At 34.8% G+C, this 24445-nt stretch overlaps 2 protein-coding genes across 3 annotated transcripts in view; one reads left to right on the top strand and one right to left on the bottom strand.

The window, feature by feature from the left end:
* ERGIC2 (ERGIC and golgi 2) overlaps positions 1–8458 on the top strand; it is a 37588-nt gene extending 29130 nt beyond the window's left edge. Inside the window, exons 10-14 of the mRNA XM_004755701.3 lie at positions 528–626; positions 4180–4277; positions 5757–5919; positions 6967–7049; positions 7216–8458. Of these exons, the coding sequence (XP_004755758.1) occupies positions 528–626; positions 4180–4277; positions 5757–5919; positions 6967–7049; positions 7216–7278 (506 nt within the window). The 3' untranslated portion in view covers positions 7279–8458. The remainder of the gene's footprint in view (positions 1–527; positions 627–4179; positions 4278–5756; positions 5920–6966; positions 7050–7215) is intronic.
* Positions 8459–12285: 3827 nt separating this feature from the next.
* FAR2 (fatty acyl-CoA reductase 2) overlaps positions 12286–24445 on the bottom strand; it is a 133820-nt gene continuing 121660 nt past the window's right edge. For both annotated transcript variants that reach the window (XM_045073253.1, XM_045073252.1), the window contains 5 exons: positions 23696–23763; positions 21552–21723; positions 17153–17282; positions 14262–14389; positions 12286–13337 (listed from right to left, as the gene is read on the bottom strand). In XM_045073253.1, coding sequence (XP_044929188.1) covers positions 13175–13337; positions 14262–14389; positions 17153–17282; positions 21552–21723; positions 23696–23763 — 661 coding nt within the window. In that variant the 3' untranslated portion in view covers positions 12286–13174. The remainder of the gene's footprint in view (positions 13338–14261; positions 14390–17152; positions 17283–21551; positions 21724–23695; positions 23764–24445) is intronic.

The following is a 24445-nucleotide window of genomic DNA, read 5'->3' as shown; positions in this document are numbered from 1 at the left end:
ACAGCAACAAAGGCTTCTTTAGAGAACAAAAACAAGAAATAGAACCCATTAAAAAAAATCAGGTTGTCATATTTAGCAATGATTTGCATTAAAAATATATCTGATCGGTTTCATTATTTGGCTGCATGGACATCATTCTAGTGCTGACAGTTCTGTTACTATATAATGATTTGGACAAGGAAAGCCTACTATTTTTAGTTATCAGGATTAGATGTACTATTTTGTAAAAGATAATTTATAATTATAAAATTTGAGATATAGCATTTTATTTGTATGTACTTATTACACACTTAATTCCACACATTTATATGCATTTTTCTCAAAATAATTTAGTTTTAGATACTATATTAGATTAGACTATATTAGACTATATTAGATTTAGTTTTAGATACATATTATACTATATTATACTTACATATTTGAAATAGTTTCATTTGAGATTAGATAAGAATATGAACCAATAAATAACCTATAGTTTTGAATAATTTAGTTTCTATACTTAATTTGTTTTATTTTATTCCTCTTAGCCTACAACTTTTCTCACAGAATAGATCATTTGTCTTTTGGAGAGCTTGTTCCAGGAATTATTAATCCTTTGGATGGAACTGAAAAAATTGCTGTAGATCGTAAGTATTTAGTAATTACTATCGGAATTTGCATGCAGGCAATTGCCTTTATAACTTTAATACTTACACATTTTTAATAATCCTCTTGTGACACATAGATAAATCTTTAAGTAGATTAACGGGGTTAATAATTTTATGTGGAAATGTATGTAGAGAGAATTTCCTACTCTTATCTTAAGAAATGAGCCATAAGAACAAAACAAATTAAAGTAAGAAGTAAGCAGGAAAACAAAAAAAAATAAGTAAGCAGGAAACAGTAGAATTTAAAAGCTCTCTAAATGAAAGGTTAATGTGTTATTAGGCCTTAACTGCTTTTCCATATGCACTAAAGAAAGAGTAAGAACTAAAGTTTCAACATTAAAGAAGAATTGTTTTCTTTGTATAGACGTAAAGTTTTTTTTTTTGTTTGTTTGTTTTTTTAGGTTTAAAGTTCTAAAATGCATATTTACCATTTTAGAAACTTCTTTGGGGAGTTTACAAATATCAGAAACCTAGAGTTATTCTAGAATAGCTTGGTTATTAACTCAGAAGTAGTACATTATAGCATAGGTAGATACCTTCTGTTACTATTTTAACCTTCTGTTCCATTTAAAATTCCAGTTTATCCAAATGTGAATGGATTATTTTCTTAATTTTATAACAAGGCATGTATCTTGTGTTTCTTGAAGGTTTTTGGTTACCTTTCCTCTACTGAAATAGTCCTACTGTGTGACATGCCCCACCTTTTAAGGACATTTTAAGGACATGTCAAGCGTCATGTGCTGCTAGGAATTCGAGTCTTTGCAAAACTATAAATAAGGATTTCATTTTTTATTAACTAAAACAGATTTATTAATATTCTTCTCAGCATTATTTTTTTTTAAGTATTTTATTTATCTGACAGAACAAGCAGGGGAAGCAGCAGAGGGAGAGGGAGAAGCAGGCTCCCCACTGAGCAGAGAGCCCGATGTGGGACTTGATCCCAGGACTCTGGACATGACCTGAGCCAAAGACAGACACTTAACCGACTGAGCCAATCAGGCGCCCCAGTATTTTACTCTTATCATGGTATTGTAATCAGATACATCAAAGATGTTTTACTTAGAGTACTGAGTTACATTCCTAAGTATTTTATGTTTGTGTGGGAATGCTTCGCTTAAGGAAACTTGGAAATTCTAGAACCATAAGCTCTATTCAGTATGAAATCTTATCTTTATGTGTATGTTCATGTTCATTGTATACAGATATATACTAGATGTTACTTATGAGATGATCATTGAAAACATGTTAATACTTTATTTCAAGATGCTAAGATGACCTTAAATTTTTGTACAGAAACAGTTCTAAATATAAACAGATTAGTTTTCAAAAGGCTCTTTTTGAGTTTACTTTTTCCTAAATTCACAAAGACTAAGAGGTATTTAGAGTTCTATTATAAAATGCCACCAGATGAATGTCAGGTTATTCAAAGCTTTAAAGCAGGTGTACTCTTCTCCTTACTACTAGATGTTTTATTGGGCTTTGTAATTTTTTTTTCGCAAAAAGAAAAAGGAAAATCAGCATTACTAATCTGTTGTATCAGGTAACCACTCCCTCCTTGATGTTCCCCAGAAGTTTAGGGAATTACTTAGTGTTTACATCTTGAATGCTGTACCAGTTTGGACAAACTAGCACCTTTGGAACAATTTGTGCCTTGCAACAAAATTTCATTCAACAGGGTCTGCGCCCCCCCTCCCCCACCCCCCACTCCCCACCTCCAGCTTTCCCCAACTTGGCCATTAAATTATCTGACAGCTTTATAGTCTTTCTTTGAATTAACATTGACATAAAGGTCTTAGTAGTTCTCTGGCCACAGCTTAAATGTTTTTCAGTTTTTCCTGTCATGTGTCTTTGACTGTTTGGGTTATTCATTGCACTTCACTCCTCACATGTGACAAGATTCTCTTTGCCCTTCACGTTTCCCCCAACTGATTATCCCACCTATGCATACAATGTAGATTATTGTCTTGCCACTCTTAATTTCATCTGCTTTTCATTACTTTTTAAGACTTAAACACCTTTTTCTACTAGCACTTCCAGCTCACTCCCTCTGTTTATGACATAGTAGAGTTTATTGTAAAACACCTCAAAACTAAGCATAGATAGAGCAATTCACCTGAGCAAAGAATGACTCAAAGGATGAAACTGAAGACCATCTATAATTAAAAGCCATCTATTTTTGGGAGACAAAGTTGACACTTTTCTGCCCCAATATCTGAGATAGTATGTATGCTATTCAGTTGAGCCTAATAATAAAAGAACTAGTCAAATACTATTCATATTTTTGAAAGTTATATTGGTACAAGTGGTAGGTGAAGTAAGTTGTGAAGTAGAAACAGGTTTTGTTTTATTTTGTTAGAAACTTGTTTAATGTTAGTGTTTGAAGACACCATTGCTCTCAGCCTCTCCCTCCTGTCTTGTTTACCTTTCCCTTCTCTGTTCTGAATTACACTAAGATAAGAGACGGAGACATTGGATTGATTGAAATAAAAATTCACTAAGATTGAGCAAAAGAACGTAGACACACAAAAGTACCTTCTATGTACTTTCTATATAAAATTTTAGAATAGGCAAAACTAATCTGTGCTGAGAGAAGGTTAGTGGTTAACCTAGGGTCGGAGATACAGGGAAATGACTGTAAAGCGGTATGGAGGAACTTTTTGAGGTGGTGAAAATATTTTATATTTTGAGTGTGGTGGTGATGACCTGGGTGAATACGATTGTCAAAATTTATCAGACCATACATTTAAAGTTGATATATTTTATTTCTGTACACAGTTTCCATAGACAGTTATGTGGTGTGAATCACATGGTTTCATGTCAAATGTAATGAAGCCTATTACCTAATTCTCACTACAGATAGATATATCTAGTTCTAAATTTTCTAGAATATAGACCTTGAAAATTAACATGTTTTGTATTATGTGAACTGTTATCTAAGATTAACAATTGGTAATAAACTGGTGTTTATGACTTGTATTAAACCTGGAAATGCCTAAAGACTATAAATAGGATCCTTTGGATTATGCAGTAGCCTCAGACCATCAGTGAGTAGGTTTGTTAGTTATCTTCCTCCTGCCGTATCAAGTCTTTGTATATATCCAAAGGCTGGCTAATTCAATTTTGCTTTATCTGTATATCTTAAGATATTAGTAAAAACTGAAAATGTCCTATGGTGATTATACTATCATAACTTTATTCCTACTAATTTCTGTACTATAATGAAATGCTACTTTTATTTTTCACATTTGGTAAAAGGATAATAATGTTATAAAGGATATCTAATGACTACATTTTTTAACCTCTTCTAATGTGTATATGTGACTATTTATGCTTATTGAAAGGTTGTTTACCAAGTATGAGTATATTGATTTCATTATGCTTTAAAACTTTTTTGTTCTTGTTGTTGTTGTTAAACACTAAGTCATAAGTAGCATTATGTATCAAGGTAAGTGTATTTAATAGAAGGAGGGTGGATTTGGCAGTAGAGTTGTTGCTATTTTGATGAAAAGAAAACATTTTGTTTTTATTCTAGACAACCAGATGTTCCAGTATTTTATTACAGTTGTGCCAACAAAATTACATACATATAAAATTTCAGCAGATACCCATCAGTTTTCTGTGACAGAAAGGGTAAGTTGAATCCAACTGATAAAGTGATTTGATTTTTTTTTTTTTAAGCATTTAATAGTCCAGCTACAAAATAAAGTTAGAGTTGGTATCCTCTCCCATTTAAAATTTGTGGAAGTTTTGAAATGCATTAATATTTTAAGCCAATAAAAATGGATATTAGTATGCTTTAGAGCAAGAAAAGAGGAAGATTTTAAAAATCTGGAACATCTTCTATATGGTTTTAAACAAAACATTAAACTAGGATGGTATTAATGACTTTATTCTTTATATCTTAATTTTGCAATGTTTCCTCTTGTATTGGTATAATTAGTTCTTATCTGCCATTGGACTCTGATTTCTTAGTGTTAGTTTTTAATTATTGTTCCTATCCTGGGCTGTGCATGATTCTTGTGTCTCAGATAGAAGACTTAGAGGGTTTGCCTTCCTATGTTAGTGCTTTTTATTCATCTAAGAGGACAAACGTTTTGCAATCTCAGGGTGGAGTGGCCTTTTAAATAGGAGCAGAGTTTTGGAATTGGACAGTTTAACAGACTTCTCATATATTCTGGGGTCATGTTTTCTTACTATTGTTTAAGAATGGTAAATATCCAAATATTAATATCCTGAAGAGTTCCAAGTTTTGCAAACTTGATTTTGAAGTGTAAACAGGATGGAATGAAATAGAGTATTTTCTTGCTGGTGAACACAGTATGGTAGGTCTTTGATTTTAGTTGCATTCCTTTCAAGAGAAAACTTCTTTTTAAAAAATTTTTTTTAAAGATTTTATTTATTAATTTGACATACAGAGATCACAAGTAGAGAGGCAGGCAGAGAGAGAGAGAGAGGAGGAAGCAGGCTCCCTGCTGAGCAGAGAACCTGATGCAGGGCTCGATCCCAGGACCCTGAGATCATGACCTGAGCCGAAGGCAGAGGCTTTAACCCACTGAGCCATCCAGGCGCCCCGAGAAAACTTTTAAAAACTAAGCCAGTAGCTTAAATTTTGATATCTTTCAAATGAGGGCATTCTCTTTTCTTCTTGTATTGTATTTCATACAGTTTAAATAAAATGAACAACAGAAAGTGAAATTGTTTCTAAATCTGATAATTGAAATGACAAGAAATATAATTATTTTGTAAATTCTTCGCAAAGAATTGTAACAAAACGTATGTCAAAATATGAGCCTGGCTTTTATGGATTTGGTCGGTGAAGATGCCATATAGTTGTAAGCTCTTGAGCTCAGTAAGTAGAACACTTGAGTGACCTTTTTGAGAAAATAGGAAAGAATGTCTCTGCTCTTGATTTCTGTAGAAGCTGATCACACAAAGAATACAGAATAATTTGATTGTCTCTGAAGAGCTTAGTCTAGTAGGACAATTCATAAAGAGTTTTGGAGATCCCTCTTGTACATTTGGGCTGCAGGGCTTCATATTAACTGTGCAAGTAACCAGATGATGTGAATCCCATTTTTCTGCTTCTCTTGTCTCTCCCCTTCCTTTTAGGAACGTGTAATTAACCATGCTGCAGGCAGCCATGGAGTCTCTGGGATATTTATGAAATATGATCTCAGTTCTCTTATGGTAACAGTTACTGAGGAGCATATGCCTTTCTGGCAGTTTTTTGTAAGACTCTGTGGTATTGTTGGAGGAATCTTTTCAACAACAGGTTAAAATTCATTCCTTGTCTAATTTCTAAAAGTGTTACTGAAATTAAGATGCTTTCCCTTAGAAGGAGCAAGAAATGTATTTATTCCCATGTTTTGGTATTTAAAGAATTTTTTCTAAGATTTAATTCCAAACTTCCAAAATTACATTGATTACACATTAAACATAACTAAGTTCACTGCATTCAGTAATTTTAGGGAGATTAGTGTCCTAGAGAGATCCTAAAATTCAAGTTCTGCTGTTTACATGGTAGTAGCCTTGTAATATAGGACAGCTACCTTTCTGAAATTGTTTTTTCATCTATAAAAATGGGAATAATCATAAGTGTCTAACATAAGTGTGTTGTAGGATTAGATGAGAAAATGCCTAGAAATAGTAGACACTTGAATGTAAATTTTCTTTTTCAGGTAAGGTATTTTTAACTGTAGAATATGTAAAATCAAATCTTACCTACTTTGAACCATGTAATATGTGCAACCAGAATGTTCAGTCATACTGTTTTTATGATTTGGGGCTTTTTTGTCCTAAACTTATGAGATTCTCTTAAAGATAACTTGCAGAATTGTAATCATGAAAATTTGAGTATTAAGTACAATAGATAAAGAAAGGAAACTGTTCCTTCTTTATCCCCAACCCTTTTCAGTATTACATGGAGCTGTATTACTTATACTTTGAATTTTATTTTTTAAATGAATGAATAGGTTTTCTTATGAAAGACTTTGTTGCTACTTTGTTTAAATTTGGAGTGCTGATATTATTTTTTCAAAAAGATATGAATGTAAGACATATAAAGCACCCTTGATAAGATTGCTTTGTCAAGTTCATGAATTATGTGGCCTTGTGATTTTGAAATCTATTTGTTTTAAAATTCAGCTGTTTTTAACCGTTGAAATGAATAAAGCAAACTGTCTTGTTTCCTTTCTTAATCTATTCCATTATAATTAGTGGAGTTTTTTTATTCTTATGTAATAATTTAGGAAATAATTTAGGAAGTAATTTCAATAAAAGCATCATTTAATTAAAAACATAAACTTATTTTTTATTGCAGGCATGTTACATGGATTTGGGAAATTTATAGTTGAAATAATTTACTGTCGTTTCAGACTTGGATCCTACAAACCTGTCAGTTCTGTAAGTGCTATAGTAGAAATGGTGCTGACCTCTAACTCATAGTACCATTGTTAAACCTAAACAGTAGCTTTTGGTGCTCAGAAAGAAATTGCCCAAAATAAAGCATTGTGTTTAGAGGGGATGTGTAAGGAATAAAACTAATGCTTTGGTCTTTTCTTCTCCCTAGGTCCCCTTTGAGGATGGCCACACAGACAACCACTTACCTCTTTTAGAGAATAATACACATTAGCACCTCCTGAGTGAAGGAGAAAAACTTTTTGCCTGAGACATAAAACCTTTTTTAATAATAAAATATTGTGCAATATATTCAAAGAAAAGAAAATATGAATGAGAAGTGGGAATCATACCTAGGGGAAAAAAAAAAAGAAAAACCCAAACTGAAATCTTATATATGTTGTGTCTGTTACAAATGTCCTAGAAGAAATTATGCAGCTAATCAGTGAATAAGCCTAACTGAAGTATTGCTTTGAAGATGACCCCTTCTGATATTTTCATAGAAATGGGCAGTATCGAAATCAGAGCTTGCTTCTTGGTGAAAGAGCCTGAAGTAAAGAAGTCAAACCACATCTAAAGAAAAAGGGATTATAAATGCAAATGTTTGCATCCTTCTGTTTTTAAAAGATATATCAGAATAAAATATGTAAAACATATGGAAAACTAGTCTAGACTTTAAAAAGTTGTGGTCAGGTAATAAAGGAAAACAGGGATGGGTCCCTATGTTATAGCCATATCAATGTTAAGCCATAATGACAAGGCCATTTATCCAATAATTTGGTCTGAGGAAGGTCACTGCTTTTCTTTAAACTCTGGCTGTTGGCTTTTTCTGACTGTTCAAGGCAGGGTTGTGGAAGACTAAGGTGAATTCTTATGGAGGCAGGTGCATAGGTGCTATAATATGTAACAGATATCATTCACATACTGTATAGTGGGCACTTACTTATACAGGCAGAACAAAGCACATTTTTTAGAAAGATGCTCAATTTTCTAATCTGATACTTGCATTATTGGTATACTTTGGGAGCAGGTGGTGACTAATACAAAGGTCCATTGCTGGTGAGGAAACCTCTCAGCTTGTAAATTATTAAATGGAAAAATAGACTATTTTCTACATGTTTGGGTGAGAGGCAACAGGGTAACTTTAAAGTAGAAACATGAGGCAAATAAAGTAGAAACATGAGGCAAGATCGTGTCAGATTTAAGATATTATCATTAAACAGTGTCTGGTAAGCTGTAAACTGGATTATGAGTGTCTGCATTCAGAGTGTCCTGAATGTTACTGATTTTGTTATTAGAGTGTGTTGTTCTAGCTTCCTTATTATTTAAGGATTGCTTTTAAATTTGCAGATTATGAAAGACTAAAAATAATGAGGGAGATTTCACTCAGGTGCCATTAAATACTGTATTTGGAATATGTGTGCCAACATCAGTTTTTCCTTTTTTAATACTTAATGATAGAGTCAACTATACCAATCCCCAACAGTTGAAGTACTTCAGAGAAATGGGGAAATAAAATTCCAGGTAAGTAGGAAGGACAAGACTAAAAGACTAGTTTTAAAATGGTGGTTTGGGACATAGGATGTCACAGATTACAGTTTTACAAATGGATTTTTTTGTTTTTTTTTTTAAAAGATAAATGTTTTCTTGAAAGTAGTTGGTACAGATGATGTGAGTGGAGAGGAGAGATACTGTTGGAACTGCTCTGAAGTAAAGCTTACGTTAAATGGCACTGCAGGAAGTAAAAGCATTATTGTTTAAAATACACACTTTACTACTAAGAGCCATTAAGTTGACTATTAACACAGGTGACATAACGTGCTCTGAAAGATTTTTTTTGTTCCAGAAAATTCTAAATAATGAATGCGCCTTCTCTGTTGATTTTTTTTTTTTTTAAGATAGTATTTCCAGTGAAGTTAGACAAGGAACTATAGAACATCTCTCAAAAGAAATTTTATTTAGAATTTTAGCAATTTTAGACTGAATCTTGGTTCTGTGAATCTGCTTTCCAGAAAGTTCATTCAAGTTTCAGAGTCTTGTATTTTTTTTTTTTTTTTTTTTTTTTTAGGGAGGTAAAACTAATGATTTAAAATTACTTTCTTTCAGTTAGGATTTTAGTAGTTAAGTGTCTTTAAAAAGGATTTTAAAATTGTTTTGGTGCTTACATATGATTTTTAATTGTTCCCATGTTTTCCAAATACCTTATTAAAATTTTAATGTAACTAACCTGTCCCATTAAAGCTGACTATAAAAGCCATTTCTTTAAAGCAAAATCTTGCTTTGCCATTGATTTACACTTTAATAGTTAAGAAAACTTGCTACCTGACTCTCCTCAAATACTAAAAGTCAGGTTTTTGGCCATCAAAGTAGTAAGATTCTGATCAGCCTTCTGGATGGTGAATGACGAAGTATACCTGCATATTGGGATTTGTTAGGAGTTTTTGACCTCACCAAGTGTTTCTTTTCCATTGCAGAGAACACTGTGCTGACCTACTTCTTATGGAGCTTTGGCTTGGGCTTGGGGGAGGGTGTCCTCAGTAGGGTACCCAACTTTATTACTCAATCCTTTTTATTTATTCATAATATTTATATATTCCAGACTAAATATTTTAAAAGTTTAGAGATTTCAGCTTATATGAAATAGGCTTTTTAAAAAACTGTGTTTTGTATACTTTGGTCTAGAAAAGGAGATGAATATTTAGGTGAATAATTCTCTGCTGTGGTATTTGTACAGTACAGATGACCTCTTGGGAAAAGCTTAACGCAGTATTAGAATTACAAAATCACTTTTAATTCTCAGTTTAGATGATTAATACCACATTTTTCTCACATATGTTTTATGATAGCACTGAATTTTCATAGAAAAATTACTAATGCAAGCAAGGTTTGCAGTTTTTAAACCTAACTTTGGAATTTGTAAAGGAATGACTTAAGGTCTAATTTTTTAATGGTATCTGTAGGGATATTTTATGCATCCTTTTTATGTTCTGGGTTAATGATTCAGGTACCAGAAAGGAAATTTTATATGCATCTTGTCTGCTTCAAAATTTAAAACTTTGAATCTTGAACTCAAGTTCAAGATGCATATTTTCATTGTTTAAAAATACTTATGCCTGAGCCAGATGATCTTTAAAATTTCATCATGCCCTTTAATGTAGTGCTTAAGTCCCTCCACTTCTGTTTGGAGCTCTATTGCAAACCTTCTGCAAGCTAAAGTGAGCCACCCTTTGTCAGCACTATCCAAACTTGATCACCATGTATTCACTACATTATGGTATGATGCCTGGGTTAATGTCCCACTATTTCCTTATTGTAGTTTTTCCCCACTTTTGAAATATTTGTTAGTGATAAAATCACCTTGCATTGTCGTAACAGTAGGAAACAAACTGCCTTGGATTTTTTTGTTTTTTGTTTTTAAGAGAAAAGAGGATACACAATTTTAGAGTCTCAATCCTTAACAATTGGACTGTAAGTAAAATGACAAATATAAATTTCTTTGTCCTCTTATTATCGTGTACCCCCAAATAAGACTCAGTCCCTCATATATAAGCTTTTTTCCTCATAGGAAAACTGGCAGTCTTTAAATATCACTCTGTTATATTGCTTTTGCTCCAGATAGAGCCAAATTACTGTATGAGATTGGATTTCTTTTGTATTTTCATATTAAAAAGTGAATGAGTGATTCTAAATCAGCTGTTTGAATGAGATGTTAACTGGAGGTGATGGGTTGGATGAGTATAAAGTTAGTAAGTTATCTTAAGTATTTTTTCTGAGTTGTATTAATTGCTTTAGGTGGTGACTGTTTTTAACTCTGAAATAGTCATTACTGTATCAGGTATGTTGTGGGTAAAGAATATAAGGATTACCAAAACTTCTTTTTAAACATAGATACCTTTTCTTTGCACTTACCGTCCATCCTCTTTTCCCCAAAAGTAGAAGGTTCTTCGTATTACATTGTAATAATTGTATATATTAGGCATTCAAATAATGGTTAATTGGTCTTGATAGAAAATAATTAGGGATTTTCTTTCATACAGATACCTATTTTTACTGCTTAATCATCACAGAACTTTATTTGTGTAATTTCTTTAATGCCACAGATAAAACATGCTTCAGCGTGTAAATGTAACACTCTTAATGGTATCAGAAAATGTTTAAGCATTAGTATCTGTGTGTTAAAATTTATACTCATCTGGTAGTTTCTTTGGAAAATTCTTTTTTCCTCAGGGGAGGGAGGAAATCTGTAGTAGTCAGCAGTTAAAGATACAACACTAGAAGAGGAAAACATTTTTTTAATTGAAACTTTCATTTAATCAAAAGTCAAAATGAATACTTGATCAGTGGAATTCATGGAATTGGTGAAACAATCAAAAGATAGTAAATTCTTAGAATAATTATGTTTTATCCCATCTCATTGAATTATAACTTGATTTCTTTTTATCATATCTATAGTTTGTATCTCAATCAGTATAGCTCAGAAGTATCATCTAGACCTCTCAAATTAAAAATCACCAAGTGCTTTGTTTCAGAGCTGGGTTGTGTGGAAAGGAGTTCCCAGACCTTTAGATGAGATTCGAGAAAAGATACTGCCCAGAAGAGTTCCCCCCCAAATGCCCTTTATGGTGTTCAGAAAAATCTCAGGTAATACTGGACTTGAAGCTGCCCTTCAAGCCTTATACACTACAACTATGTGCACGTGCTTTCTGAGTATTACCAATTAATCGGGAAAGTGAGTATACATATCACTGCCTTCCTTGCCAGTTTATGCTCATGTAATTTTCTAGTGGTTGTGGGGTTTTTTTTAGTTGCTGAGGCCTCACATACTATATTTGGATAATATTCCATATTTTTAACATGAAATGCTGCAATCCAACATACACTGATTTCTCAAATGCAAGGAAAGTCAGGATAACAGTTATATTATTAATATAGGGATTTGAGAATAAGTAGTTTTTACTAATTCATTGGTATTATACATAAAATATTTTTAAATAAAACAACACTTACTCTCTAAAGTGACAGTCTGTTAGTGAAGTCTCTTCTGCTGTACTTTGCACAGTTAGCATTGTGTAACTGGAATGATCAAGATACTAGCAAGTCCTGGTGGTCATAGAAGGGTAATCCTCCCTACTTCCCAGAAAAACTAACATTTACATTTATATTTAAAATTTTGCCTTTCTCACTGGCAAAGATCAAGGGACTGAATTTTTGTGTTATGTGTTTTTTTGGTTTTTTTTTTCTTCAAGATTCTAGCCTAGGACCTTCCATCAGTCACTCCAGCTCTGAGGACTGAGCAAAATAAACAAATATAAGGGGTTTGGTGACTTCAGTGAACAGAAAGGAAGCTCCTGAGAGAAGGTTTTCAGGAAAATGATGACTCAAAAGATTTAGAAATAAAAGTTGTCAGATTCAAATAATGAAACTAATTTTACTTACAAGCATAATCGGTACCAATGCAACTATGCTTGAGCTCTCCTTCTATACATAATTATTTACACCTATTTTTTGTTTGTTTTGTTTTTTAGATTTCAGAAATAGTTGAGGGAAGTGCTAGATGTGAATCCACTTTTCCAGTTCTCCCAGCCTTCAACAGGTCTTCATGGTATAACAGAAAAAGGACACTGAGATTTCAGAGAATTATCTCTTTTACAGTATTTCTGAGGATGCAAAGATCATTCTTCCTCAACTTAATCTTGACTTTAAACCTTTATACTGGGTACCCCAGAATGATTCCAAGGTTAGAACTGCCTTTCTTTAGCATATTTCAGCTTATATCATGTGTTCTTCCATGTACATTGAGTCAAAAATTAGTCCTCTGAAGAGAAAAAAACCTAAATATGGACAGATAAATGTACTTTGGTGTTTTATATTCAAGGGCACAGAATGGAGTATTAGGAAGCAATCTGGAAATAATTTTTCCTAAGATATGTATGATTATAGGCTAGGATATGACTTTCCTTCTCTCACTGAAATAAAATATAGAGGTAAGAAACAGAGGTGAAGACATGACAACACTTTGACAGGTAACGAGCTTGGGCATATTCTTTGTTACTTCCTAATCTTGAGAACCACAGTTCGCTGTTTTAGAGGTATCCAAAAGGTTCCAGATAAAAGGAGCTTGCTGAATGTTCTTACACCTTAAGCGTGCTGGGTGCCCTAAAGTAGGAGAGGAATTTATAACAGAAGCTCACAATGAAGAACCAGACATTCCGAGCCATCTGAGATCTTGCAATGAGAAGGCGCCACGCGATGAGGAAGAGGGCAGTGTTAAAGAGGTAGTGAATATTTCGGAGCCTGGGGACAGACACATAGAACCAAAGTTAAAACACCAAAGACCCAAATGTGTTATCTGAAGCCAAAGTGTATTGTTTCTGGTTGTGACCAGCAAATTGTTACGTGCCCACAGGTATGTGGCATGACCTTATGACCTTTTGATTTTTATAGCTCTTATTCCACAACATGCCTTCTGAATAATCAGATTTCCATAGTATTCCCCTGACTAGTTTCTTTTTCCCAAACCTCTCCCTACTTGGACGAATCTTAAAACATGACTAACCTAATCTTTCTTAAATATACTTTGATCATATCACAAATCTTCCCTGGTTCTTGTTCAGTAGAAGGTAAGTTCTAAAGTTCTCAGCCTGCTTCAAGGTTCCTCTGTTTGCAATTTACTTTTCCAAGCTTATAATCTCTGCATTAAAAGCCCTTTGTTTCTATGAGAATTATATCAGACTGTTCTGGTTCTTTGCCCCTTGTGGAATAAGGACTGAAAGGAATTTAAGGCAGTTTAAGGATTTCAAGAGTGGTTGAGTGACTGCTCATGTTAAAGAGCACAGTCAAGTTACCTACTTTTTGGTATTCTTTATTTCACATTATGATAGGTTGTGGTAGAAGAAACAGAGAAACTTGGATTCAAATCTGGTTCCTCTACTTCCCATGTCTTACCATGGACAAGTTACTTAACCTTTGAGTCTAAATAGTTGATTAAAAAAAAAGAAAAATGGGATAACAAAATAACATCTCCCTCATACAGGTGTGGTGATATCTAGCTGAAACAGTGTATTACAAGGGGGAGAATATACAAGGAAGGACCTGTAATGTAGTAAATGCTCGGGAAATGTTAATTCCTCCTCTCCCCTGCTCAAATTTCATGTCTGGTATAAAATCAGGTATTTGTGGTAAGTGCTTGGTAAATATTAACTGACTGATTATGCTTACCTTTTCAAATGTTGTTTTGCTTCTGGGATCCCAGCCATATCCTCTTTCAGTAAGTACTTCTTAACTCCTAAAACATAATTTTCAATGTATTCCAACCAGTTCAACTGGCGCACATCAAAGTTGAATACCTGAAAGGCAAGAAGAGATTATGGGGGCTGCCCGATTTTCACTGATGGAGACAATCACCTTGTCTTTTTTGATGAAGTTTCTTTTACATAAATGAGTGACGTTCGGTTTGAAAGACTTAGGTTGGACCCCTCCAAAGGAGATTATTAGAGCTGTTATTTCAAAGACACTGACTCTATGGGTTACTATTACACAAATATTTAAGCATAGATCAAGCACAAATATTTAACTTTTGGGAAGTCTTGTGAGGGGAATTTAAAGGAACTGGCATTAATTGGGTGAAAGCTAATTTCAAGTAAATGGAGGTTAATTATTTTTAAAAGTGTTGGAATAACTTTGGTTAGGGAACAAAACTAAGAGTGCTTTTCTTTCCCATTCTTGAATTTTGGTGGTGGTCCCTTGGCCTACCATCCTTTCCTACTTCATTTTGCAGATTAAGGTAAACTGGATAAGCAAAGCCTTAAGGAAAAGTTTAGCAGAATTTATATTCTGTATTTGTTTTAGAGGTGTTATCATACTGTGTGTGCTGTTAAATGAAGTCCTTCAAAAACATTTAGAGCTAAGTGATATGAGTGAAGTGCTTGCTTCTCTTGGAACACTAGTACATTTCCTCCTCTTGGACACAGAATGCCATGGAACTATATTTTTCCCTTTCACTTCGCCACCAGAAGGTTCAGAACAAAGTCCCTGCTTAACTGCACTGACTTGGATAAGATCTCGTAGACTAGACATGGATGAACATTCTATTTTTCTTATCCTTGAGTTCATGTTTTAAAATTTTCCCTAGTTTGATATTTTATTTCTATTTTGTTCTTTAATTATATATGCTTATTGCAAGTTATCCCAAATCTTTGTGAAATAATATGGAGTATTAACAAATAGATGAGATTAACAAGTTCGAGAGCGCTTCATAGACTTGTCCAACAGCTGAAATGCTTTTCAAAGGTAATTTTTTTTATTACTTTGGATAGGTTTGTTTTCAATCGTAGCACTAAATATAACTTATTCATCTGTATAAATAGAGGCTTTTATTTTATACTATTTCACATTTCTAAGTTAGATTTCAATGAAGCCATAAAGTTTAGAATTCTCATCCCATAGGGTGAGTCAAACTCAATTCTAAGCCAGAGTTTGGCAATTATATCCAGTTATTCAGGACTATTACCTTTGCTAAGATATTTTGAAAGCATATGTTAAATCCATAGCAGATTTGTTTTTTTCCACAAAATTTTTGGTTATTTTAGGTTAAAATAGTAGTATGTCAAAAAATGGAACTCTATGCTTATTACCTTTTGAATTCTTTAGATGGATATATTCCATGGAGTAAATAAAATAAAAATAAGCCTACCTAAAACTTGAAGCTAATTTTAAACATAATCTATGGTAGCTTTTTAAAAAATAAGCTAATTTGATCATTAGCTCTACATTTTAAACACGTGCTTAGAATAATCTTTGTCTATACAAGGTACGTAAACGTTGCTGAAAATAGCTCTATTTCATGTCCGGTTTAGAGAGGATCAGCAATTATTTCAGTTAAAACATCCCTCAAAAATCTCACCTGGTGTATTTACTGTAACAGTGTTTGATTTGCAAGTAACTCTTAGGTTCCATGACCCAAAGTAATTCTAGAGCTTGGATTTGAATCACGTTATATACCTGGCAAGTGAGGTGAGCTATGGCCTTCTAATGATTCCCTCTCGGTGTGACTTGGTCTCTTTTACATGCTGCCAAGTACTAGGTAACTCAAGAAATGCTTTTGGGGGGGGGCACCTGGTGGGCTCAGTCAATTAAGTGACTGCCTTTGGCTCAGGTCATGGTCTCAGGGTCCTGAGACTGATCCCGTGTTGGGATCCCTGCTCCTTAGGGACTCTGTTTCTCCTTCTTCCTCTGCTGTTCCTCCTGCTTGTGCGTTCTCTCTCAAATGAATAAATAAAATCTTTAAAAAATGCTTTTTTCTTTAAAAAATTAGATAATGTCAATCAAGAGTGAAAACTTTAAAGTTTAATTGAAAACTAAGTCTTTGCTCAGGGAACACATGACTTCTTGAGAAGAAAAATGCTAGGAACATGTACAAAGTATGAAAGATTTCTATGTGAATTTCAGAATATGGAAAGATCTCAGGACTTAATGTCTGCAACTGCCAAGAAGCTAATGTAAAGAAAGAAATGGCAATGATGCTAAGCAATTAGAGTGAAGGCATGTCTTGAGAGATGCTTGAATTGTTGAAAACAGGTCATTAGAGGGAGAGAAGCTGTCTAGGTGTCAGTGTGCTAGAGGAGGGAGAGAGGTCTTAGTGGGATGCACATGTGAGGAGGGTTTAGCTTTAAAAAGAAAGAAAGAACTGTAGCTTTGGAGATGCAGAACAATTTTGATTTAACAAGAAGAATGGATACATTTATGAGTAGTAAAATTATGATTTTTTTTGTCATTGAAGTCCTATGTTGTGAGATTAGGGAAAATAGAGAGGTTTGTTGAAAACAGCCTCCAAAGGCAAACAGGGATTGAAGCAAAGTATGTGAAATGTGACTACAGGATAGCAGTGAGGATCTACCCAGTCAAGAACCCAGGTCTCTTATCTACATTAACTTATATCCTGTAGTTATATCAATTGCACGGATTGGTTTTCTTAGCCAAAAAAAAAAAAAAAAAAAAAAAAAAAGATTCTGTGTATATAACTAAAACTTCCTTTGTCAGATTTCCAGGTCAAATAATTCTAAGTTGCAAATGAGCAAGATTTTCCTGTTGGTTGTCAGCACTCTACTTACTCTCTGGTCTTCAGGACTCAGCTCAGACATCAGCATTTCTGTATTGTATGTGCTCCATTCCCAACTCCGGTTGACAAAATACTCCAGCATGGAAACTGTTCTTAAAAGCCGATTCATGACCTTTGTCATCCTGGGGTAAAGAGATATCAGATATCAAATACCAGCACACCACTGCTGGCTGCTTTCCCGTTACTACTTTTTAGGATGTGTGACAAATTACTTATCAGAAACTATAAAAAATTTACCTCTTTCCCCCACTTCCTCATTAAAACACGTATTCTTTTTTTCTCTGTACACGTTAATTGTTTAATGAAGGAATATTGAATCTAAGGGAGTTTGATTAGTCATTTAATACCATCGAACTCCTCTTCCTCTCTACTACCTTCTCTTTCTCAAGAGTAGCAAGTATTTTGGGGCACCAGGGTGGTTCAGGTGGTTAAGTGACTGCCTTCAGCTCAGGTCATGATCCTGGAATCCTGGGATTGAGTCCCACATTGGGCTCTCTGCTCAGCAGGGAGTCTGCTTCTCCCTCTGACCCTCTCCCCTCTCGTGCTCACTCTCCCTCTCTCTCAAGTAAATAAGTAAAATCTTAACAAAACAAAAAAAATGAGCAAACATTTTAAAAGTGCAGCCTGATACCAGAAAAGAACTTACTAGGTGATAACCCCACTGTCTGGCACTGTGCTGATGTTTCAAAAAATTCTCTCACCTAGTTCTCATAGCATCTCTGCTAAGTAGCTTCGCATCTACATTTTATGAATGGGCAAAGTGAGCTTAAGATAGATTAAGTGGCCATGATAATACAAGCAACAAAAGGAAAATTCCAAACCAGTTTTGACCGACCTAAAAAAGCCTCGCTTTTGTAATCTCACCACTCTTGTGTCCCATTTCTTCTGATGGCTGGCATCTGCCCGCCCTGTGGTCAGGACGGGGACCAGCTCTGCTGTGTGAACTTGCCAAATTTACAACAATTTATGGAAAACTTTCATATTTGATGCTCTTATTCGATCCTCACAGGTCGTAAAGATATGTACTCTTCATCTTAAAGAAGGATTAACAGGTTCAAGGTCACACAGCAAATGCAGCAACCTAGATCTTCTGGCTATGGATCACTTTAGCCCATAGAACATTTACTTTAGGCCAGGTTAGCAGTAGTGATTACTGTAGTCGACCCAATAATGACTTGTGATGCTATTTTGGGAATTTGGTCTTATTTCTGGTCAAATCCTAATAATCCATTTACCTAATGTCTTCTGCGGGACTTCTCTCATTGTATCATGGGAAATTCCTAGGCAGAAGGTATACTCATTATTCCCTGATATAAGCATCATAAAAGGGTTACATTTGGCTAATATCATCTTACATTTTTGCTATTGACGATATATCTCCCTTCCTCCTCTCCAAGTGCACATATTTAGACCTATTCTAAGCAATGTGATAGTATATGGAGAAGACTTTGGGAGGTGATTAGTGCCCTTTATAAAAGAAACCCCAGGGGCGCCTGGGTGGTCATTGGGTTAAGCCTCTGCCTTCGGCTCATGTCATGGTCTCAGGGTCCTGGAATTGAGCCCCCGCATCAGGCTCTCTGTTCAGCAGGGAACCTGCTTCCTCCTCTCTTTCTCTGCCTACCTCTCTGCCTGCTTGAGACCTCCATCTGTCAAATAAATAAAATAAAAAGAAACCCCAGAAATCTCTCAGCCTTTTCAGTATGTGAGGACACAGATGGCTGTCTAGGAACCGGGAAGCAGGTCTTCAGCAGATGCCGAATCTACCAGCACTGTGATCTTAGACTGCCCAGTCTCTGCAACCATGAGAAACAGCTTCTGTTGTTCATAACCCACCCAATCTATGATAGTCTGTTATAGCAGCCCAAATGGCAGGCGAGAATTCTACCACTGAACCACCCATGCTAGCAGCCCAAATGGATAATGGCAATCTTTTTCCCTTCTACAACTCTGTCATCCTGGGGTAAAGAGATGATGTGATTTCATTTCATTGATGTGATTTCAATAAATTTAATTTTTAAAAATAAGCATTGTAGAATGATATCCTATGTACAGAATATATCAGCATAATAGTATTTTTTCTTAGAATATATTTATGACTTTCAGGCACAGAAGGTATTCTTAACACACAAAATGTAAAAGCTATAAAGGACTCTTTTCCTTTATTCATTTTATCACATAAAAACGTAGAACTACTATATTTTTTAAGATTTTTTCTCTTCTTCTTTTTTTAAATAATGAGAGCATGCATAAGCAGGGAGAACGGTAGGCAGAGAAGTAGGCCCTGCTGAGCAAGGAGCCTGACATGGGACTCGATCCCGGGACTCTGGAATCATGGCCTGAGATGAAGACAGATGCTTAACCTATTGTACCACCCAGTCATCCCTAAAACTTTAGTAATAACAGTGATTACTATATTCTATGCCCTGTTACATAAAACCTCATAAAATAGGTATGATTACTATCCCTTTTTACAGGTGAGGCAGTTAGGTATTACAGACTGTAATTTAGGGCTCACATGGCCCTTGACTTGGTGAAGCCAGGATTTAAATGTGTAAGTCAGACTCTACACTCCATGCTCTTAAGACCTACATTGTATGTAGTCCTGTTGTATTAGAAAAAGATTCATTCATAAAGCTACGAGATAAGAAATTGAGTTGGAGAAAATACATGAAGTATGTATTTATGCACATAAATGAGTTTCTATAAATTAATATGGTCAATCCAGTGGAAAAATAGGTGGGAAGCAGAGGCAGACAACTCACAGAGGAGAAACCTTGAATGTCCAATGAAAAAATGAAAGCCCAGCCCCTCCAGCAATTGGGAAGGCAAATCAAAGTAACAAAGAGATGCCATTCAGTGCCATTAGTCTGACAATTCAAAACACTTTTTTTGGAGGGGGGTCAACTACTGATGAGGGTAATTAAAAACACATTTTTTACCCTTCTGTGCTGATGTGCAAACTGACAGAGGCTTTCTTTAGGGCAACCTAGGTAGTGACAAAATTCAGATAGCCTCCACCCCAGACCCAGTGGTACATTCTAAAAAAATGCAGGTGCACTGATATTCATCACCCCACCATAATAGGAAAAAACAACACTAGGCAGAAGGACTTAGATTTTCAAGGAACATTAGTGGGAAAAAGTTGGAAAATATGTAGGCTTGAATTACACACACACGTACACACACACACACCTCAAAGCAAAACTATATATATCTATATATGGTTGTAAATGCATAGATTACACACAAACGTACTTGGAAAGGGAAAGAGTCTAAAAGGATTCTAGGATTTTTTGCATTGATTTCTAGGATTTTTGCCATAAAATTTTTTATTGGCTCCCTTTCACCTTTTTTCTTTTCTACTTGCAGAACTTTGCTCTTTATCCAGGTCTTCCTCCAGCCCTGATAAATTTTAAAGACTTCCATGTTTCTGCCTATAATGTTTGGTATTCCTTATTTCCCCACCTTTATTTAATAAGCCCCATACAAATATTTACAGTGTCTCCTTTTCACCTTGCTCAAGAAGAACCTGATGATTACTGAGTTATGAGCTCTAAATAAGGTCTTTGCAAATTTGGATAAATGTAACATTGCCTAAGCTTTAGCCATTTGCACTACTAATAAGGATGGAAATTAAACATGACGAGAGACTGCCTCCTATAAAGAGACTAGCATGGAAAGCAATGTTATTCATGCTTCCCACGCTTGCTCATAGGAATTGCATTTGGTAATTATAATAATGATGGCTCTTCAGACAAATACAAAATTCAAGGGAGACAGAAAGAAAGGGTTAGGTCCTAAGTCTCACAGCTAGATGGCGACAGAGCGGCCTCAGCGACAGCACATTTCATTCTACCTTGTTCCCTTTAATTTCTTTACTTGCCTCTAGATGGCAGTAATTCTAGTTCAGGTTTTTCCAGATCTCTCCCCTTTTCCACTTCTACACTACTTTAAATTCTTCCCTTAGCTTCTATTTCCTATTTGTAAAATTGGTGTTATGAGTACATCCTCTCTGGATTGTTGTGCGAATGAAAACGAGATCATCCCACGTTATTGGGTGCGTGTGTGTGTGTTACCATCATTGCACAATTTTAAGATTACCTAACAGTTTAGAAAACTCCAGACTTACAGTCTCATTTGCTTTGCTTTTTGGATGAATACTTGCTGAATTGACCAAACAAGTTTCTCAACATTTACTTTCCTTTATTATGATAGAGGATTTTTAAGGTAGGGATCCCTTTGGGACTTCTCATTACTACTGCTTCAGTTGGCCCTAAATTTACACAAGATTCAGTTGTCATCTTCAACCCCCAGATGAAAGGAGGGCTGTACTCTGGGGCCTCAATCTTCCATGCAACAACACTCTTAAAGCCAATGACTTGGCTTCTCACCTGGGCTTCCTTCCTGTGAGCCGCAGATAGAAGTCATAGATGATGGCAGGGGCCCGGTGGCTGACAGCATTCCAGTACTGGCTTGTGATGAGGTTGCTTGTGAAGTCTGCATTTGGCCTCCTAAAAGCCTTCTCAAATGGGGCTTTTTCAAAGGTTGCCAAGACTTGGAATCCTGGGGAAGAAAACAGAGTACTAAGTCTAGAAGCATATAAGCCCACTGTAGTGGAGGGCATTTGCAATGCGTCAAAATGATAAAGACTAGTGATTGCTGTGAAGAGTCTAGAATCAATCTCTAAGAACAATGTTAAGATATTTATGCGAGGCAAGAGGTCACCTACAAAATCAAATAATGAGAATGGGTTACAAAGTGGGTCCTTTTCCTGAAAACTTTATCTAAAACAACTTCTTGAGGGAAATAGTTTCAGTCAATACAGTAAAGTATTGTTCAGAAGAACATAAATCCATCATTTGATTCCCAGGTTATTTAGTCTATTCCGAAAGCCCCAAGACATTTCCTAAGTAGGCTCATTGATTGTAGAACCATCAGGAAAGTTTCTTCATATTTTAAACTTTTTACTTCTTTGTTATTTCTGCTTCTCTGGGGATACCCCAGACTCCACTGCCCATTTACTTTTGTCTCCAGATTGTTTTTTCCACAATATTTTTTTTTAATGATTAAGTAGATAAAACCTAGATAAAAGTTAAAAGACTCTTGATGTATATTTATAAAATAATTCTTTTCAAAAGATATTAATTCCAATTAAATACTGATTTTACCAATGTAAAATTTTCAAAGAATATACCTAAGTTCATTATTCAATTATGATAACTATATCAGTTATCATGGTAATAAAATTATTATCCTCGTTAAAGTGTGTTACTTGGAAATCTGTATAAAATATATATACCTTGTACAGAAGAGATTCTCAAGAAATATCTGATCCAGGAATCTGGACTCTTTTTCCTCCCAGAATGGGACTGCACAGAGACCTGTCCTCTACTCATATTTGAGGTACCAGCCCTCCACCTGAATTTGAATAGATCTCTTCCTCTCTTGGGGTCTCATATATAAAATAAAAAAAGGCCACTAGATTATTTCTAAGATTACTTTCAACTATGATATTGTATACTTTGATAAACAGAAAATAAGAGGTTTCAGCACAGAAGAAGACTTGAACTCCATCAGAAATGTAGTTTACATGTAGCATCTTTTTATTGACAAGCTTAACATAACTTGTTTGCTTCTTTAATGCCACTTTTTATGAGTAATTAAAAAATACCTTAATACCTTAATCCTGTTACTGAGGTAGAGGAGATGTATTTTTAATTCCAAATGTTTTCAGAATTACTCAGATATATGATCTAAGTAACTGGATATATGATCTAAAGAGCTTTGATGTCAGTAGATAATTTCATTTTTTCTGAAATAACTTTATGAATAGAATAGCATAGGAGAGTGCTCTGAAATGAAAATCAGATTCTAACAAATTAAGTACAAGTGATTTTTTTCTATATCTAGTATCTAAATAAGACTAGATGATCTACAATTTTCAGATATTTGCAGAAATCAACTAAATTGATGGAGCACAACATTGATTAACTAATTTTCTATTAATGCAGGGTTGATTACTTCCATTCAATAAGATACTTTCAAAGTGACACTTATGGCTCGCTGTATAAATCAGTGAAGAGTATTACTGACTCAGTAACCTACATCTACTTGTTATTGATGATCCCACAGTCTTGATGGTGCAGCCAGGGGACAAGGGATGTGGGCGTGGGAGCAGCCCCCGCCTCAGCAGGCGGGGCATTTCCTCTCTGACGTTATTTACAAGTGCTAACTTTCACTTTCACTCGGTTTTATGTATTTTTAAAAATCTTCATAGCCAACGGACCCCTTATTGCTTGCAGTCATGTACATTATTCCTGCTGACCCCTTCTTTGATATTCCACAGCACATTCTAGTTAACTCTTACACATTGATAATTATTAATTCTTTTATCTTGTACTTATTTTTTGTCTTTTTCTCCCATTAGACTCAAAGCTCCAAGACACATTTTGCCACATTTTTCCCCCGTGGTAGACACTACTACTGTGTGGGCAGATGCTAATAGTTATGTAGTTATATCTCTACAGGCACTTACCCATTTTGCCCCAATTACAAGGATTGAGGTTACCAGATGTACAGTGGTAGATTAATGTTGACTTAGGTCTGGAAAATGAAATAAAAATTAAATAAATACAACAAAATGGAGGACGAATGAAAGAAAGATAAGGAAAAACAACATGTAGGCAAGGATGTTTCAATAATTCCCATAACCAGGGCAACACTTCCAGCTTTTGTTCCTTCTTTGGGTAAAAATGCAAAATGGAAGAAGACGAGGAATATGTATGTTTGTGCGTGTGCATGTGAACGAGATCTCAAATAAGTTGATGTATTTAGGGAGCAGATGGAGGTACCATGACAATGAGAAAGCAGATAATATCACTAATTCTGGACATGTTTATTGGGCAAAATATAGGCTATTTTTCTTCTAAGTTCAGTTAAGCCCTGTTGTATTGGAAAATATCTAAATGGCTGACTTCAAATAAAAATTTAATTCTGTTTGCCATTTGCTATCAGAGTCAAATATACAAACAACCTTTTTTTTTTTTTTTTCTTCCCCCTGTGCTAGGAAACAGCCCCTCCCATGGTTATCTGAACTTTTGGCATGTAGCAGGACATGAGCAGTTGTATAAAATATAAAAGTTGCCCTTATTTCACCCACTTTTATCTCCTTTGCCTTAAAAAGGGGAGCTGTATTTTAGACTACTGATTAGAAAGGAAAGCCTTTTGGGGTTATGAGAATTTTATGGTTAAACAATTTAGAGTTTGCTACTTTATCCAAAATATG

Source organism: Mustela putorius, unplaced genomic scaffold (assembly GCF_011764305.1).
Source record: "Mustela putorius furo isolate JIRA1106 unplaced genomic scaffold, ASM1176430v1.1 tig00537227_pilon_pilon_pilon, whole genome shotgun sequence".
NCBI lineage: Eukaryota > Metazoa > Chordata > Mammalia > Carnivora > Mustelidae > Mustela > Mustela putorius.
The sequence above is the reverse complement of the archived record's forward strand: the minus strand, read 5'-3'. Positions and strand labels throughout refer to the sequence as shown.